This window comes from Maylandia zebra, linkage group LG11 (genome assembly GCF_041146795.1).
Source record: "Maylandia zebra isolate NMK-2024a linkage group LG11, Mzebra_GT3a, whole genome shotgun sequence".
Classification (NCBI taxonomy): Eukaryota; Metazoa; Chordata; class Actinopteri; order Cichliformes; family Cichlidae; genus Maylandia; species Maylandia zebra.
The window spans coordinates 35,371,350-35,391,228 of record NC_135177.1 but is presented as its reverse complement, the minus strand read 5'-3'; the positions used below and the strand labels follow the sequence as shown (position 1 = coordinate 35,391,228).

General features: G+C 38.9%; 1 protein-coding gene across 1 annotated transcript; it reads right to left on the bottom strand.

The window, feature by feature from the left end:
- Positions 1–768: 768 nt before the first annotated feature.
- On the bottom strand, positions 769–16,299 carry LOC112435584 (putative ferric-chelate reductase 1). The gene is made up of 15 exons (XM_076890249.1): positions 15,894–16,299; positions 12,802–12,938; positions 9,777–9,874; positions 9,362–9,506; positions 8,537–8,740; positions 8,147–8,248; positions 7,850–7,994; positions 7,000–7,107; positions 6,194–6,309; positions 5,833–5,919; positions 4,206–4,297; positions 3,545–3,603; positions 3,035–3,172; positions 2,056–2,087; positions 769–1,970 (listed from the first exon to the last, which is right to left on the bottom strand). The coding sequence occupies exons 1-15, from the start codon at positions 16,078–16,080 to the stop codon at positions 1,881–1,883; spliced, it is 1,740 nt and encodes a 579-aa protein (XP_076746364.1). The 5' UTR covers positions 16,081–16,299; the 3' UTR covers positions 769–1,880.
- Between the last annotated feature and the right edge of the window lie 3,580 nt (positions 16,300–19,879).

Below are 19,879 nucleotides of genomic sequence, written 5' to 3'. Positions count from 1 at the left end.
TAATTAAACTGTTTCTCTGCTTGTCTGCATTGCCACAAATTGTTCTATTTGGTGATGTATCATAGAACTGTACTATATAGTGTATGTAAGTTTCTGTGTTTGCTAGTAACTACCATCAACCTAAGGTCTCAGCTAATTTATCTTTGCAGAGATGTTCATTTGATTGTAACAGCAGTAGGAAAGAGCAGTAACAAGAGTAGGACAGCTAAGCTAATTATGGCTAAACATTTGGAATTTAGTGAAAGCAAAAATTGACCTTGCAAAGATGGATAGGTTTATTTAGAAAGTCAGCTATTTACATTTAGTGTTCGTCCCAAGTAGGAGATTTTGAATTGAGTCTAAATTGACCGCAAATTTATTTACATCAAAACTTACAAATTTACATCAAAACTTCTGAAGATGCAGGTCTCTGTGCAGCAGCTGAAGTCTGTGGTGTAGAGGGTGAAGAGGAAGGGGGAGAGGATGGTCCCTTATGGTGCTCCTGTGTTGCCGATTACCTTGTCAGACACACAATGTGGAAGACGCACATATTGTGGTCTTCCTGTCAGGTAATCAACAATCCAGGACACTAGAGAAGCATCCCCCTGCATCGCTGTTAGCTTATCACCAAGCACTGGAAAAGTAAAAAAAACATGAACCTCACAGTGCTCGCCGGCTGGTCCGGGTGGATGTAGACACGATTGAGCAGATAGATGATGGCGTCCTGTGAGACGGGGCTGGTAAGCAAATTGAATGGGATCCTGATGTGGTCTGACAGTGGGTGAGATCTGGTCCAGGATGAGCCTTTCCAGGGTCTTCATGATGTGGGAGGTCAGTGTCACAGGCCTGTAATCCTGGGGGCCACTGGGACGTGGCGTCTTTGGTACAGGGACGAGGCTTGATGTCTTCCACAGCACTGGGACCCTCTTCAGACTCAGCATGAACAGTTTATGGAAGACTCCACAAAGCTGGGGGGCACAGGCCTTGAGGGGACTCACTCCATCTGGTCCAGCAGACTTGCCTGAGTGGAGTTTCTTCATTTGCATCTGAACCTGGTAAGCATTTAACACTACTACACTGACATACATAATTTTCAATTTAATGAAGTTAAAAATTTGTTGTCTTATTGTCAGTTGTTATTGACAGCAAGATTATTAGAAATATATGAAAAAATGTACATTAAATGGGAAGTTCAGGAGCTGAATCAATGACAGTTTTTTTTTTCAAATGAAAGTGACAAAGGTGCAGATTCATACATAGATGCTGTCATATTAACAGATGTTAATGTGTGAAAAGGGCTTTAACCCTCCCATTATGATGTGGGTCGAGTTGACCTGATTTAAAAATGTAAAAGGAAAAATTGTTAAAAGTACTTTTTAATACAAAATTGCTGTTTGGCTTAAAAAATGTAACCAGCTTGTAAAATGAAACTGGTTTACCTGGCAGCCAGAGTGGAGGCTAAAGGCGACTGAAACTACTTCTTTCTTTGCAACTGTGAGACATATTATACACACACACACACACACACACACACACACACACACACACACACACACACACACACACACACACACACACACACACACACACACACACACACACACACACACACACACACACACACACACACACACACACACACACACACACACGACAGTAATGCTTGGCCCAGTGAAATTGAATGCTGATTGAAAGTACACCTTAATTATCAACTAAAAGCAAAAGAGAAAAAAAACATAAGTAATATTTTTTAAAGACATTACTGAGAAACTTTCCAGGATTCGCCAACTGATGGATCAGTGGGTCTGAATTTCCAGTGCAGTCTCTCATCAAGTATGTTAAAATTGATGATAAAATTCAACAAAACTACAGGGAAACACTCTGGAAGATTCTGCTGCTGCTCATTTTTCTCCAATTCCAACCAGAAGTGCCACCAAAAAGCAAAGGTTTCCCAGAAGGTACACAGCGATCAGGCAACTGTCACCTTTGACCTGACAAAAAAAGTAAAATTATATTAGAAATACTCCATCTCGTGGCAATCAGTGATTGCTTGCTTTTATATTTCTTTCAGCTTACCAATGCTGATTCCATTTGATCAGCAGTATCATCTGAAACCCAGAGAAAAGAACAGTGAAATATTGCAGGGCACATTAACTGAAGTGAACTAAAGCAGTCAGCTATGTTTTTAATCATTTTATTTATACAGGTTGAGTTATGATATTAGTTTTAAGCTTTAACAGAAGAAGAACAATTTGAAATCAATTTAAATAAAATTGAGTCGAGTTGAATAGTTGTGGTGATTGAAAAAAAAACAAAAAAACAACAACTTTCAGAACGATAACAATGTGCTGGAAGCTCTATGTAAACATTTAGCATGTCAAGTTGCCATTGGTCATGGAAAGTGTGTGCGGCACGGGGGGGTAAAACATTTTTTAAAAATCACCAAACATTAACCAGTTTTTGTAGACACAAAGAGGTTGTGATCATATTTTTTTTTAATAATTTGTGTGACTGAGCCACACATTGAGCCACAGCATTGTCAAACTACACGTGTCCAAAATTGGATAGTCTCAGTTGAGACATTTCAATGCAAGTTCTCTCTGATAACATTAGGTTGGTGGTGCATGAGCTGAGCCTTCGTGTATAGTATTCCCAGAGTATTTTCATGCATTTAATAAATCAAAAGATAAAGATTCCTTTGTCGCTGTACTTCAGCACAGTTAAAGTGTAACAGCTTTTGTTCCAGCAGACTACCATTGAGACATTCTTACGCGTTTTCACTCATCAATTCATAAATACCAATATTTGATGCTGCTGTGTTATACACAGAAAATCTTGTGATACAGTGCTGTTTATTTTACCCATCCAACCACATTCTGAGGTGTACAGGGGTTATACTCTTCGCTCAGTCAGCTAAATGCTGCTGAACTGATCAGGTGGCTCTTCACCGTGCAAATGGACTGTTGGGTCTAGATTGGTTTTTGTCATTAAAGTGTATATGGGTAGTGATGATTTTTTCCTTCATCACTGAAATGCAAAAAAAAAAAAGGCTTACCTCTGTGTTTAACTACCCAATCATGGACCTCCAAAATGATGATGAAGAGAACTTCCCAGGCAAAGAAGCCACCCATCACTTTCAATAGCCACCCATCATCACTGTCAATCCTGTCCAGGCCTGTAAATATGGCTGCCACTGTGTGACACAAAGAAGCAGGCATTTTAAGACGAGCAGCATGGGTGACAGTGTGTCTGCTATTGAAAATGTTAGCATATCCTGTACATAGCTTGTACTCACTACAGCCTGTACATACTTGTAGTTATAGAATATTCACAACATACTTCATACCGTGTACATTATAACATAATAGACCCATTTCTGTAATATACTTACATATCTATATTATTGCTAATATATATTGTAATATATCTATATCACTAAGCACTTCTGGATGGATGCAAACTGCATTTCGTTGCCCTGTACCTGTGCATGTGCAATGACAATAAAGTTGAATTCTATTCTATTCATATATGCAAGATGGTAGAATGAAGTAAAACACAAGCTTACCAGCTATAGATTTTATTACCACCGCATTTAAAAAATGTGTCCAGTTGAACAGATACCTCCTATCAAAGAAAAGAGAAGAACTATAAAATCATCAGCTTCTGAAGTTCTTGTCTAAGATTTCTCCTGCATCCAATTTATGAAAACAAGTATCATTACTGAACATACAATTTTACTAAATCTATATTTCACTTAAAAAATATTTCATTTACTGAGTCTGGCCTCCAAAGCTACAACCAGGCTATATTTATTAAAAGTACCATTATTACTAAGAGGAAGGAATAACTTTCACGAGTCATGTGCAAATTAGTTTCCTACTTGGTGTTTCAGTGTGAAAGTGTGCTCTGATAAAGCACATGCAGGCTACACTTTGCAAAAGTTTGAAATTTTAAAAACTTATGGCTGAAGTATGAATACAACTCTTAGGGTTATCAAATAACTTTATAACCTCACTTTGCCGAGTGAGCAGTGCATTTAGTCATTAAGCATGTACTGCCCCATTCCTTTGGTTTATCGTGTTTTCAAAATTTGTTAAATAATTGTAGAGAAAAAAAAAGTGAGGCCATTTTTAATTTTTTTTTAAATAATATTTGAACAGAGTATTCTTAAATGTGTATAGGCATGATATAGTATATTAATTAAACACACACAGATGGATACATACAGGTGATGTTGTGGTCCGCAGCGCAGCAAGGCCCCGATAGGCTGGATGAGTGAGAGGATCATAACCAGGCACCCCAACACTGGATGTGCTCCCTGGATACCAAACACATTAACAGTGCTAATCATGGGGCATAAATATCAGTCTGAGAGCTGAAACACACAACTAAAGAGTGCTTAATGAATATCAAGAGAAAAGAAAAAAAAAAACACTTTGAAGGGGTATATTAATCTTGCCTGTGGATGCAACTTGCAGACTGGAGGAGCTGAGGATTGATCTATGGACCTTCTGTTTGATAGATGACTTGCTCTACTACCCAAGTGAAGGTAAAGCCTCCACAAATAACCCCAGAGTGAAAAGTACGAGTACCTTTGAGAGTACCATGAGAACTTAATCATTTCTAGCTGTACCTCCCATGAGGGGCACTTCTGCTCCACTTGCCTTTTGTCTTAATGACTTGCAATATTGGCTTATAAATATGCACCAACTTTTTGTCATCTCCATAGTTTGCATTTTGTCCTTTAGGTTTTACATGGTGTCGCTATTCTCTTCTACAATCACATCACAACCAAAAGCTGGAGATGATCGTCCTCCTTCAGTCTGGTTTTGCCAGAGGGTCCTACTGTTACACGGGAGTTGTTTCTGCACACCAAAGCCAAGGGTTGGAGGGGTCCATACCTGGTTGGTATGGTTATCGCATTCATATTAAGTTGAATTATATTAAACTCCCTTGGCTCATCCTTCTAATGTAAAGCACCATGAGATGACTGTTTTATAAAAAACTAAAGTGAAACTAACTGGATGCAGCCCACAGATTCCATTTATCCCTCAAATTATTTCTTGAACCTGTTCATATGTGGATTGGTTGTCAAAAGGCATAATGTTTCTGCATCACTACTACAACTGGTGGAAGCAAGCTTTTGGTGATAGTGGGAAGGAAATATTCCCTTCTTTTCTGTTAGAAACCTCCAGCAGAACCAGGCTCAGGTGATGCAGCCATCTGCTGCAACTGGTTGGAGGTGATGGGGAGACACGACAGGCAAAATGTTATGGACGAGAGCCAGAGAGTAACTAAGGATTAAATGCAAAGTGGTGTATAAACACACTCTTTGCACTTTCTAAGCAACAGGTCTTGCATAGGTGTTTGGACTATTTAAAAAAATGAATGGCTGATCATTTTCTTCAAACAGAAAACAAAGTCCTTGTTTGTGCCTAATGTAATTAAAACTCTTGATGTCCACGCAATATCAACTAAATCTTCAATGAGGAACGTTTGGAGTTCTTTTTAACTTAACTATTTTGATTGTGAAGCACTTTGCAGAAATGATCTTGAAAAGTGCTATATAAATACATTTGTACTTAAATATAGGGTTTAAAAACTGGGATTAAATGAAATCTAAATGTTGCAACATAATTTGGAGGGTATTTGCATTCATATAATCAACAATTTGTATTCAACAATTACCCCCAATTCTGTGTGAACAACACATAAAATTTAGTTGGAATAAATAAGAAAATAAATATTATTACAGAGAAACACGGTTTTATCATTTGATTGTCGCTGTAATGAATAGTACAAAACCATAACTTAACTAAGATTCTTAGAATCTAGCAGAGTCAGTGTACTAACCCCAGACCAGTCCTGAGAATGAACGAACACAAGGATGAAAGCAATGATTGTGGCTGCTACCGTCAGACACATTGCTCCAACATGGACCTGGAGGAACACAAAGAATACAGCATGATACTGTGGCAGCTAAACCAATACATTTGTCCAGATAACATTAGGCTTGGACCAAGCTGTCTTACAAGTCTATTATATCTTGGATTGGATTGGATATCTGAAATTACTTATGAAGTTAATATTTTTAGTCATGAAATTTATTCTGGAAACACACCAAGTTTAAGTTATTTTCAAGCCTAGTTTAGTTTACAAAAACTTTGGTTCCACATTGAAAAGATAATACATGGTTTTGTCTATGATGTCTCACCATAAACCAGAGATCTTTGTCGCACATTTTTTTTCCCTTGGCCATTTTTTTTAGATATCGGGCAACCATCATGCCGAGTGATCCTGTGGTCATCCAGGCAATCAGCATGAGTGATCCTGAAACACAGTTAAATATTGAAATTCTCTCCACTTCTCTTTGTTTTAGGAGTTAAGATGAATTTCTTCCCCTGGAGTAAACATGTGGTCTGTCAACTGACTAAAAATTTAGAGCAGAAACATTTGACAGTAGTCGTCAAATTCTGGATTTAAACTAATGAGTCAACAGAGCAAAGGTAATATAGACAGTGAGCAGCCAAACAGCAACCTTGGGCCAAGAAACTGAGTCCATTGCCATAATTACAGGTATACCATTAGCAGAAAAGCGGCACAGAAATGTTTTTCACATCTTCAAAATTCTATTAGTTTTCAAACATCTGAAGATTGTTATAAATTATTGTTTTGCATATCCTTGTCTCATGAAAAAGGACAGTTATTGTTAAGAGACCACCCATCTAATGTGTCCAACCTCATCCACTGTTTTGGTTCCTTGTTTGTGTAACTTGTGTCTGTGAAACATGTGCAGTTCAATTTAAAGGACTGCAAGTCTACTCAGTATTATAGATTAAACACTTTAATCGTGCTAAAAGTACAAATGAAATGACGTTCCTGGTAGCATTTATCTTCCAAGGACTTTCAAATCATTTAGCTGTGAACAGCTTAGCAAAAAATGACAAAGGACTTTGCTGAGATTATTTTGGACTAAAAAACATTTTTATTTTACACGTATCACTTTGTGCAAGGTCTTACCATGAGCTTTGATGATATCAGGAACATCATCTTTGCCAACAACAAGGGGATTATTAATATTGATCCTTTTATTGCTGGTGAAGGTACCCATATGGATTCTTATTGATCCTGTAGGAAAGATATATCAAAGTTTACAGACACTTGTATATGTGTATGCATGTGTGAGTGTCACACAGGATAACATTTAACCATACCAACATTTAAATTTCACAGAATAAGCTATGAATACGTTTCCATATACCACAACCAATCTCTCTCTTGTGGTGGCATAAATTGAAAGTGGGATTCATGAGTGAATAATACATAAAAGGAAATAGTCTGACATTGAACTTGATGTGAAAAAGAAAAAGTGTAACATGCCTAGAAAAAAAAACCCCATTGGTTGGAATAATGAAAAAAAAAAAAAAAAAAAAAAAAGGTGAGAGTGAATATGGCCAAAAGGCATCAGCTTTATGTGCATATAATACATTCAGCTAATAGCTAATGCATGAGTAGGTGCAAGTTTGTAATCTACTATTTAGATACAAGCTGGGTTAGGATTCCTTTTAAGGAAAAAGACTAAGCTTTGCATGCCTATGAAACAAGTTTCATTTTCATAAACTGGTAGAGACAGAGGTATTAAAAGTGAACTCATTTGACACTTTTTACATTATTGGAAAAGGAACCACAGTCAAAGGCCCTGCATAACCGTTCCAAGTAAAAGTATTTACTGGAGTACAATTGTAAACAATAAAAAACACGTGCTTATTAGATCACCTGCAAAGTATCATTTGAAAGAGACCTTTCCAAACAGTTTAAAAGACTGACTTGTTTGGTGTAACAAACCATCTGACACATCAAATTATGTTACCATTGTTGCTGGGTCCATAGGAAAACAAGAGGTAGTAGGACTGGTTGAAACCAGAAGTCCCCTCAATAGAAATTGTGTTTGTGGTAGTAAAGACACAACTGATGACACTGTTCTGCAATGACGTTGTTATATTATAAACATTCCCCTGTTGGAAACAAACACACATAAATCTCAGATGTAATTTATGGAGTAAGATGGAATTCACAAAAAATACACATGCAGTTCACTTTTTCCACAGAACTGAATGGAAACATTCTAGCCTTGTATAAATCGCTGCTATCACAAAAAATGTAGTACCAGAGGAAGAACTTGTGGCTTTGATCGTCCTGTTGAATACATATGTTCCACCTCAACTTGTCCATTGCTTTTCATAACACAAACGTAAATGTCATCATTTCCCTGGGGAAAGACAAATTTGGAATGAATTAGCCTGTTTTACAAGTTGTGAATGATTTAGCGTTGCTCACAAAATTGGTGGGAATCATCAGAATATTTTATTAGTCCTATAGGAAATATGCAAATTGGAGGTAAGTGAACAATGACTGTGATACAGCAGCTTTTCACCAACAGGTGCTCTTAAATACAAATACACCAAGAGGCTTATTGCTGTTATTGCTTAAAAAACAAACAAATAAACAAAAACCTAACTTTAATTTCAAGGGACTGATAATTTTGTCTTTACATTACCATTCTTTGATCATCAGAGAATCCAAAAGCAATATATCCTTCATAAGGACCAGTCATCTCAAAGTGGACAGCTTCACCACCGGCTAACATCTTGGCTGACATGAAATAACAGCTAGCACTGACTGCTGGGTCACAGTTTGAAGGCTGACTGAAGCACACCTTGGTGACCCCACAGTCAGCACTAGAGATGGGTCCAGCTGATTTCTGCACACACAGGAAGAGAAAACTTTGGCATCATCATTTTGAATATACTGTGTAATCTTATTTTTTTATTTATACGGCACCAAATCACCAAATCTGGCGTGTGGCCAGAAAGAGAGTACCAATTTGTTTATTTGGTAGTTCAATGAAAGGCTTCAGTTTGGTAAAAGTGAGAAAAAAATGCATTCACATTTGCAGTTTTGTCTTGTTATACAATATTGGAAATTTTAAAAACAAAATGCTACATTTTCGGAAATATTTGTGGGCATTTTCTTGTTTGTTTTTGTGCTACTTGAACACTAAATTGGCCCTCACATGAGATGACAGTGTCAGCAGTGGCCCACAGCTCATTTAAGTTTGAGACCACTGTAGTAAATAAACTGGTCCTTATAACCATTCACACACATGCACTGTGACGTACAGACTCGAGAAACTGGTGAGTGAACCACCAAAACCTAAGCAGACAACCTGCTCTATTTTCTGAGCTGCTCAGTCCGAGAGGAGTTGCAGAATACAGAAGATGGTAGACTTCCATCAGCCTCTAAGCCAACAGATAATAAATCAGTCCATTTGTAGGATGAAACTGCCAACCAAACTATGTTCAAAACAGACATTGTTACTTACAACAAGTGATCCAGGTTGTAAACTGCCATTGTCAGTGGATGTAGTGAGGGCACCTGCAGATCTAGCAGCTCTGCCGTTAGTGAAGGTCAGGACAGGGCTCGTCACATTGATCCAAAATGTTGTAGAATTCTGCACAAAGGATGCACTGCAGCGACACCAAAACCAGTGTGAACTGGGGTATAAACACCTGAGCTTTATGAAAGTGCTTTGCTAATTTGAGCAAGGCAGACAATGAAATTATTCTTGTTAAAATGGAGTTTTTCCTTTCCACTGTTGCCAAAGATCTTGCTAATAGTAGTGATGATTGTTGGGGTTTTCTCTGTATGATTGTAGGGTCTTTACCTTACAATATAAAGCACCTGAGGCAACTGTTGTTATGATTTGGTAAATAAAATGTAATTAATAGACCATTTACCAGAAATGAACAGCTTTGATGTCTCTTGATGGTTCTGATCTCCATGTCACCTGAACGTAGCTGCTATTAAAGCCTGATGTGTGGGACACAGCCGAGTTCTGGACACACATTTGCATAAAGGGAGAGAGAGTGCAAGTGACATGCCAAACACAATATACCTTGCTGCATAGTTTTAATTAACTTGTCACAAAAACTAATGACACTGTATATAGGACACGTAAGTCATATGTTCTCTCCTGCACAATGCTGCACATTTTCTATACTCAGCCACATTTGTTAGGTGTTTTGTTGTATGTTGTTATACATTGCTGCTCTGAGCAGAAAAGGGAAGAGTACCAGAGATTTTGTGGTTGTAATACAGTCAGATGTCTAGTAGGCCTATAATTTTTGTCTCTTTGAATATAAATGGCATAATTAATCCAATTAAAACAGCAAACATGCTATTGCAATTGACAAAGACTAAGGTTCAGATAGCATATATACAGGAATCTCATCTCACTGATAGTGAACATACAAAATTAAACAGAATGGGACACTCCAAGGTATATTTTTCCTCGCGTAGAGGGGTAGCAATTTTGCTTTCCAATAAAGTAAATTTTGATTTCATTTCCGACCACAAAGATAAGGAGGGAAGATACACTATGGTTAAGGGTAAAATAGATGGAGTCTTAGTTAGTCTGCTAAATGTTGATATGCCTCCAGGTAGCAACTGGGGATTTTACTAACAGATACTTGAGCTATTCACAACCCAAAGCCCAATATGTGGGGGTGATTTTAACATAAGACTGGATCCTAAAATGGATAGTTCTAATGGGAGGACAAATACTAAAAGCATTAGTAAAAAGGTTAAGAATTACATGAAAGAGCTTGGAATAGTGGATATATGGAGATTCAAGATGTTATTGTCATGTGTCACACAAGAAAAGGCATTTCTCCGTGCAATGAAATTCTTTTTTTGTTGTCCACCCATAGATGCCGACTAATATATACAATAGAAATAGAACATATAAATACAAATAGCACAAAAAAATAAATGAAGACAGAAACAAAGACAGAAGAAGGAAACAAAATATGGAGATTTGAAACAGAGATATGTGCAGGGAACATAACCTTACTGTACGGGATTATACCCACTATTCCTCAGCACACAATGTTTACTCCCGAATTGATTTTTTCCTGATGTTTAAAAGCAACAGGTACAGATTATTTTTTTAATGTGTCATCGATACCTGTACCATTTCAGCTCATGAGCCTGTGTATTTGACACTTAATATAAACAATGAAACAAAATCTACCATCTGGAGGATAAATACAAACATTCTGAATACAACTGAAGTTAAAGACATTTTGAAATTAGAAATTCAATCTTATTTAGAATATAATGATAATGGTGAGGTTTCAAAAGTAACACTATGGGATGCTTTAAAAGCATGATCTGATATCTTTGTGTTGGTGTTGTTCCCACATCATCATGACCAATCACATTGTTGTGACGCCATACTTTTGCAACTTTGGAAAAAAACGCCGTAAAAAAAAAAAGTACTTAACTTGCGAGAAACCGCCTCTGTCTGCCGATCCAGCAAAATTCTGAATTCTTTGCATTTCAGGATACTGTTCTTTAATAAACGGTAAGTATTATACATATTGTCCTTGCAACATTGGAATTTCATAAATGAATGACTCACTTGGCTTGCAAAAGTATTACGTCACAACAAGGTGATCGATCACTTGCAATGTTGAACCTTGAACAACATTTATTATGATGATGTGGGAACAACACCAACACGAAGATATCAGATCATCCGCTTTAAAAGCAGTAGTTCGTGGTAAGATCATAGCCATCTCCTCTGTGCTAAAGAAGTGCAGAAAGCAAAAACTACAAGAGCTAGAAAGTACATTTATAAAACTAGTGAAAGAACACTCAGTTTCACTATGTAACTCAGTCAGGACAAAAATAAAGGAAGTACGGAGGGAGACAGATGCGATAAATATAGAAGAGGTTCAAAAGAACCTTCTGCTTACAAAACAACGGTACTATGATACAGGAGGAAAAGCATTAAAACTTCTGTCATAAGGTTAAGAAAACAACAGGCAGAAAGAACAGTCTAGAACAGTCTAGAAAGAGGAACCCATCGAGGATGTGGAGCTTCCGCACTTCTGTTTTCTCTATTTGTCAATATATAAGACAAAGCGTAGAAATAACAGGGGTCCCCCATGGGTTGCCCTATTTGCTGATGATATATTGATTTTCTTGACTAATCCAACTGAATCACTTTCAAATGTGATGAGATTGTTAGACGACTATGGTTTTCTTTCAGGATATAAAATTAACATTAATAAAACTCAAGTATTAAAGCTTAACTACCATCCAACAACTAAAATTAAAAACGCATAACGGTAAATGGAACTGGGACTCAGACCACATCAAATATTTGGGGGTTGTGCTGACTGAAGATCCAACTAAACTGTTTGAAGCCAATTATGACCCTTTGCTCTCAATGATTAAGAAAGACTTGCAAAGATGGAAAACTGTTCCCTTCTTGACGCTGCAGTCTCGGGTGGAATCAATTAGGATGAATGTCCTCCCTCGCTTACTGTATCTATTTCAAAGCTTACCGATTTGGATACCACAGAAACATTTTGAGGTATGACAGAATATTGGCCAAGTATATCTGGCAAAATAAAAGAGCAAGAATTAAATATAAAACAATGCAACTATTGGAAGAAAAATGGGGCATCAGTTTACAATGCCTTTGTGACTATTATTATGCAGCCCAATTAAGACCCCTGATATGTTTATGTTCACCAACCTATTCCTCAGGCTGGAAAGATGTTGAAGGGACGGTTATAAATGGGGTGCCAATTATGGCACTTTTGGCAGATAAGAACATTGTTATTGAAAACTTAAAAATAAATATATTTAAAAAAAAAAAGAATGACAGCAAAAACTTTGGCATCAAACTGATAGCAGACTTAAGTTCCAGTACATAAACATGCTGCTCAAATTAACTTCCAGAATACTCACAGCTCTCTGGCTGCAGGTGAGGAGTTGAGCAGCCCCTTCTGGTATGGCAAAGGAACCCACAGGACTCTTGCTTCCCAGTTCTCTAGCCTCCAATAGGAAACCAGTAAATGGTGTAGAGGCTGGACCCTGCAGCTCAACTTGGAATCAGAAAAACAAAAATGAAGAAGAATGAAACTGGTGTTATTCTTTGACAATAAGATTTTTGAAAAATAACCTTAGTCACTTTTAGGGCTGCAACGATCAACTTACTCAAATACCTTTATTATTTCAAAAAAAGAGAAAGAAAAAAGAATTATCAAAGATTTTAGGAGGAGTTGATGCTTCATTTAATGCATGACTGGAGAGCTCAGTTGTCAACATGTAAATGCAAGCGTGTCACCCACATCTGCGGCTAAAACATATTTACAATAGAAATGTTTCTAGGAGCACGGCTGTGCATAACAGTCATGACAGCCTTAAGCCCAAGCAGCCTCTGTTTACACAAAAAAACTGATAACACAACAGCCGCAGTGACAATGATGTTATCACAGTTTAACATGGAGCCCGAGTCAGTCTACACACAACACAAAGAGCAAAGAGGTTCATGTGGAGTGAAAGAAAACATTTTTCTAGCGCCCAAAACAGCAGCACTTCGAAATGTAACCACCATTAAAACCTTTACTCGAGTCCTTCAGTCTCCCTGTTTAACAAGCACCAACGTGGGGAAAAAGGTGAACTTTGTAGCTGCTTTATCCACTGCCATTTGTTTTACACAGAAAAACATCTACCGTAAGTTACGAAAGTTTCATTAAAATATACTGATGAACTGTTAACTTAGACTGGTACAATGCTTAAATCAGGCAGCTTGCTTGGGGCTAAATGGCAGCCATTTCGCTTTCTATCACACTTACACCTCCAGAAAGCTGGCGCGACTAAGACTGTGAAAGGACCCGACATGACTCAGCACATGTTGTCTATGCTTTGGTCCACCAGCACCTGGCGTGTACACCCTTGGTACCTTACCAGAACCCAGTATGTCTCTCTTATACCAGGGGAAGGGTGGCGCCAATGTCACCACAATATTGAGGCTCGCCGGCCAGTTACAGAAGAGCCACGGCTGCAACCACCTGACTGCGGCATCATGAAGTCACTTTGCCAGTTGCTTCTCCACATGCCAGAAGCAGTGCCAATGATCTTTGGGAGGCCAAGCCATCACATCATTTGTCATCGCTGTGGCGGGAAGGCTCACAGCAACAGCTTGGGCCTTCCCTGAGAGCAGCGGCAACAAGCGGAGGGTTCGCTCTTTACCCAGCCACCGGCACGCCTCCTCTGTAGCCACAAAGACCCCTAGAAACACCCTAGGGGTGTTCCTTCTCCACCATCCGGTAAGCGTCATGGGGGAAATGGCGGGGGAGTTTTCCAACACCTCTGTCTGATGTTCGACTTGGGGCTGCAGCATCACCAGTCATTTGCGATGCACTGCTGCCTGCTCCTGTTGCGTCGCCACCAGCTGCATCACAATCTGACCAAGCGCCTCAGTTGGTTGCACAGGTTAGGGCTCCAACATGATCCAAAATGTCATGTGTGGCTGTGTGGCAGGCAGGATGAAGGACCCAAATGCAGGACTCGTACACGGAAAAGGAAACTTAAAGCAGCAGCTTTATATGCTGGGAAAAATACTCCATAAAATAAACTCATCATAAACAAGCCAAAACCCTGAACATGGAAACTAAGAACTAAACACTGGATAACTAGAAACAGAAAGACTATAGGAACAATGGAAACCAGAAACACTGGGACAACATGACAAGAGGCAGAGGAAAACACAGGGCTTACATACACAAGGGAGAAACAAGGGAATGACACACAGAAGGAGAGCACAGCTGGGAGTAATCAAACATAATAAAAATAATATCAATAATCAAAATGATAAATGGCCTGTATTTGTATATTGCTTTACTTAGTCCCTAGGGACCCCAAAGCGCTTTACACTACATTCAGTCATCCGACCATTCACACACTGGTGATGGCAAGCTACATTGCAGCCACAGCTGCCCTGGGGCGCACTGACAGAGGCGAGCACAAAACACAAAAACTGGGTCACCACACTCAGGACCATGACACGAAAGGACCCAACACAACTCGGGTATATGTTGTTTATGCTTGTGCTTCATTTCCCACTTCAGCAGCATGATGTCGGTACAAGCGGTTACTAAAATAGAGAAAGCATATTGTTTTGCCAACCTCCCCCTGTCAAGATGCCCTGAACCTGCTGTTCCAGCCCTCCTCTGCAGCCAAGCCACAAACCATACTTATCACAATGCTTTCATAAAATTTCTGATTTAAAGACAAATAATACATTTTTAAATAAGATTAATACTTTAAATATATAATTTAAAATTTATTTAAGTGTAAAACTCATTCACTAGCCAACCTAGTCAACGGAAACACGCACGCACGCACGCACACACACACCCACCCACCCACCCTCATCCAGGAGATACAATACTGTCAACTCTTTTTGGTTAAGAGGTGGAATCTGACCAAAGAAAGGGTCCACTGAGTTTTTATTCTCACCAGCTAAAAAACAATTCTGTTTTACACTGCTGAAGAAATACCTTAAAGTACAAGTCATCTTTATTGTATTATTACTATAAACTAGAACAAACTCCCAATTAACAGTTTGCATTTTATTCAGAGTCAGACAGTTTTCAGTCATGTGATGATCACAAAACAAAGTTGTACTATATTACAAGCTAATCTCCAAAAAACATCCCAAATTGTAACTTGTATTTTTATTCCTATTTATCCCCTTCGTGTGTGTATATATATATATATATATATATATATATATATATATAATATTCTGTAACTGTAACTTCTGTCGGTGCTGTGCTTTTGGAAACCGAATTTCCCAGAGGAACCCACCCGAGGGATTAATAAAGTTTTATCTTATCTTATCTTATCATAGTTCACACGCTGGTTTGCCATCTCCCACAAAATCACCTCCAAAACACACTACAAATTTCACCAATAATTCATTTCCTTATAAACCACTGAATCGAGTGACATACCAACGGCCGTCGAGCTTTCTCTCACTCATGTTTACTTACCTATGACATCCTCTCCGAGTCCGTAGCGCCTTTGCTCTGTAGTGACAGTGAAGGGTGACGGTGCAGTCTGTGGGCTCAGCCCAGAGTGGTGGAGTTCCATGTCTTCACAGCTGTCTATAACCACACCTGAGCCGTGGCCCCGGACCAGCGGAGCAGTGCACAGCAGCAGCAACACAGGAAGAGCCATTGCAACAAAAGTATTTTCCAGTCGACTCCTCTCTGTAGTCAAGAAAAACTGCAAAACAGAGTATCACAGTACTACCGACGAGCGGGGTGGAGCACTGCAGGTGAATCTGGGTGCGACGCTCGATACTTCTGTTTCGACAGCATGTCGAGTTTAGAAACGGTAGATGTTTTGAAATTCCGTGATTAAATACACCCACGTCACGTGACCATGGAGTTTCCAAAGGTGACTTACTGTGTTCAGGCGGAGGAGGAGACGGGATTCCTATTTTTACAAACCAGAGCACACGCGTGTGTAAAGGAAAATGGAATTGTTTTTTGGGGTGTGAATTGGGAAGACCAGTATATGTTCATAAGATTGTTGGGTTTTCCTCTGTATCTATTATTGTACGATCTACAATATAAAGCACCTGGAGGCGACTGCTGTTGTGATTTGGCGCTATATAACTAAAATTAAATTGAATTGAATAGAAAAACCCACTTAAACGCCGAGATCCAAATAGCAGATAAATAATAAATAGTCTATCGTCCTCTTCTTTCTCCTCAATATGATTGATGTCACAAAGATTAGAAAGAAAGACTGCTAGGTGAGCTTCATTAACTCAGCAAAGAAAGAGCGAGAGCGGGGGATAAATGCCAATGTCACAGTATATGACATGCATAATAGTTTCTAATAAACTTCAGTAGAGATTCTTTTCTTTGCTAAGCAAACCATCAAAATGTTTTTTTCCGATTTAAAAGGCATTAATCAACGGGAAATGGACTTGCGAATAGTCATAATCACCCTATGGCAACTTGATAAACGTTATTTTTTCTAAATAAGGAAAAAAAAAACCTTGTACTGACTTAAATATTCATTTTTGAATGAACTGTTTGGCAGTGTGCAGAACAAACCAAACAAACAAAAGTTTGCTGGGGATAGGCTGGAAAAATCGAAAAAGATTCAGCCCCAAAACAGCTGAGAACCTGTTTATGTGGTAAACATATCAGTTTTTCCCTGTAGAGACAAGGGCTCAGCCCAGGGTGGTGAGTTGCATGTCTTTGAGCAGTAGCCCCAGCAGACCAGTACACACCAGAAGTTCCATTGCAATTAAATTATTATGTTATAGGTAATCCATTACTGCAGTGAGTGGAAAAACACAGACCGTAAATGACACAGTTATTGGATAGGTTTCACCGGAGATGAAAGGGCCAACAATGCTGCTGACTTCACCGTGACTCAGCAGAACTTCTAAACCTGATTTTCAGGAAAGATCCACAATAAAATTTACTCAGCAGTAACAACAAGTGTCTGTTTTTTGGTTACAACTGTATTTTCATATTCCTTTTCCCTCATCTTTCACACTTTGTTGTCATGTAATCCTGATGGCAGACCTGGTTTAGGGTGTATATTTTTCAGTAAACTTTTAACAGCATATGACTTGATGCACGCTGAGTCGCACAGGAAAGGAAATCCCAAAAGGTTGATTCTGTTCATATGGACATATGGATGTAGAGCAAAAAGGATTTTTTCTAGTGAAGATAAGAACAAATTTAATTTAAAAATGTATTTTTATACCTTCAGTTTTATTGTTGTAAGTTTTTTATTTCCTACAAGGAATCACGAGGAATAGGTTTGAATATGTTAGTCTAAAACCAGAGTTGATAGCTGATATATTTCTCACCTCCTCACTCTCTACATGGGAATACCGAGCTAAGGAGAGGTGATGCCAGTGGAGTTAAAAGGGTCAAAAGGTTTTGACTGAACATGCTTGAACAATGTTTTCACTTTGCTTGTGTTCTTACAGTTGTTTTCTTAACTGTCACTGTGTGTGCAATGGCCTACAGGAGAAACTTGCCTTTTCATGTTTCATGAATTAGCAGATGTCAGTTACACAGTTCTGCAACCAAAACACTGCATAGGATCTTTCGACTGTTTTTCTTTTATAGATTTTTACTCACTGAAACCGGAAAAAATACTTTTTAAATTCCATCTTGTCAGGTTTTCTTGCAGAACTCATGTTTTTAGTTTAATTAAGTGTACAATTTCCCTTTTTAAATCTAGTATCCATATACTCGAGTCACAAATCCATATCCAATAATGATATCGTACATTCATTTAATATTTCTAAGAGCAAGACTCGAGAGAAATAAAAATAGAAAATGTGAGGAATTGAAGGGGGGCAGTAGGTGGGGAGGGGACGGTGGGTTTGGTGGTGTGAGGAGCTCAGATGATCATGTCCCAACAGAAATCTCGGAAAAATTATGCATAGTTATAGTAGTATATAGTAGTATATATAATAGTATATTTCTTGATTATTCACAGAATGAATGTTTGGGCTAGAAAAAAACCCCTTAAAAAACATGTTTCTTTCAATTATAGATTTTATTTAGTTATTTAATCAATTTTTTACCCCCAAAGTCTTGAAAGTAAAAGAAATTCCACAGGTCACTGCTGGTATCACAGACAGCATTTTGAGGTCCTCAGTCCTCCCCATCAGGTTCATGGGAGACTGTGACAGCTTATATTTTGCTTTAATGCAGAGATTGCCATATCACAGTGATATCCCATACCTTATGATGCTCTCCAGTACATCCTGATAGAACAGAAACAGAATTTGCTGGCTGTGGTTGTAACATGCTCTGATATTATGTTACCAGCACAACACATGCACACATAGGGGTTTAAGGTGCAACACTCTCTACTTCCAATTTCAGCCTTTCCAGGCTGTAATCACCGACTGTCTCTCACTGCAGGTTACTGCTCACGCAGAACCATGTGGTCTCAGCTCCCTTCCTATTCTAGGTCTAGCTGCGACCATCTGCACCACGTTGCACTTAAAAGGCTGGAGAGCCAGACACCAGTGGGTGTTCTGGGTCTTGGCATCTTTCAGCCGTGCATGAGCTGAACAGAGGGTGAATGGATGCCCCAGGAGATAATCACAAAGGGAGTCAACTACCCACTGGATGGCCAGGCTTTCTTTTTCTACCTGGTGCTGTACCTGGTTTCTCCGTCTGACAATTTCTAGCTGAGGTAGACAACAGGACAGTCAACCCCTGTTTTGTCTGTTTGGGGGCGTACCTGCCTACCTCCTGCGTGGTACCCCAGCTGCTATACCTCCCTCCGTCCAAACCTAGTTCATGAGATGCTAGAAAATGGCAGGGGCTCCAAACATGCCTAACAGAAGTGTGACAAATTGGTACAGAGTGTACATAGGGGAGAAGGCTGTTACTTGGACTCTGACTAACCAATGTGTCTTTTATGCTCAGGTAATCTATAGGGGTGTGAACACTCCGGAACGGGTATCAAAATGGTGCTCTATGAGTGTGGTGCAACCAGGTGGAGGGGGAAAATGATCTGTGGCTCTAGCCCTGTCTGACCGCACCACTTCATAGTCAACATCCCCTATGTGAGTAGAATAAAACAACGATTAGAATAGAATGTGTTTAGGTTTGCTTAGATAAAAGGGTGTGGCTGGAGATCAGAAGAACAAGAAATGATTCGTAAGTGTGTGTTTTGTTGGGATGACGTTGTCACCCCTGTTTAAAGGACAATTGTGGACATTTATTCTCAAAGCATTTCATGTGACCTTAAAGCTAAGCGGAGTAAAAGCTACCTCAGCTAGGTAAACATTAAGCCACAACAGTTACCTATAGTATCACTATAGTAACATAGGTGTGTGTATGAGGACGGGTCCTCAGATCCACTTGATGCTTGCTGTGACTGCATGTAGAGAGGTCTCCCAGTGCGCATTGGTAATAAAGCTGTGATGAAAAAAACTCCAGCCTCATCTGACCCTTCTTCTCCAGCTGGGATATCAAAT

Excerpts from the sequence above, each read along its gene's own strand:
- LOC112435584 (XM_076890249.1), bottom strand. The coding sequence starts at position 16,080 with ATGGCTCTTCCTGTGTTGCTGCTGCTGTGCACTGCTCCGCTGGTCCGG. Across the intron at positions 3,173-3,544 it reads GGTAATAAAATCTATAGCTG|TGGCAGCCATATTTACAGGC; the intron begins GTAAGCTTGTGT and ends TGTGTCACACAG. Across the intron at positions 2,088-3,034 it reads TTGGGTAGTTAAACACAGAG|ATGATACTGCTGATCAAATG; the intron begins GTAAGCCTTTTT and ends TCTGGGTTTCAG.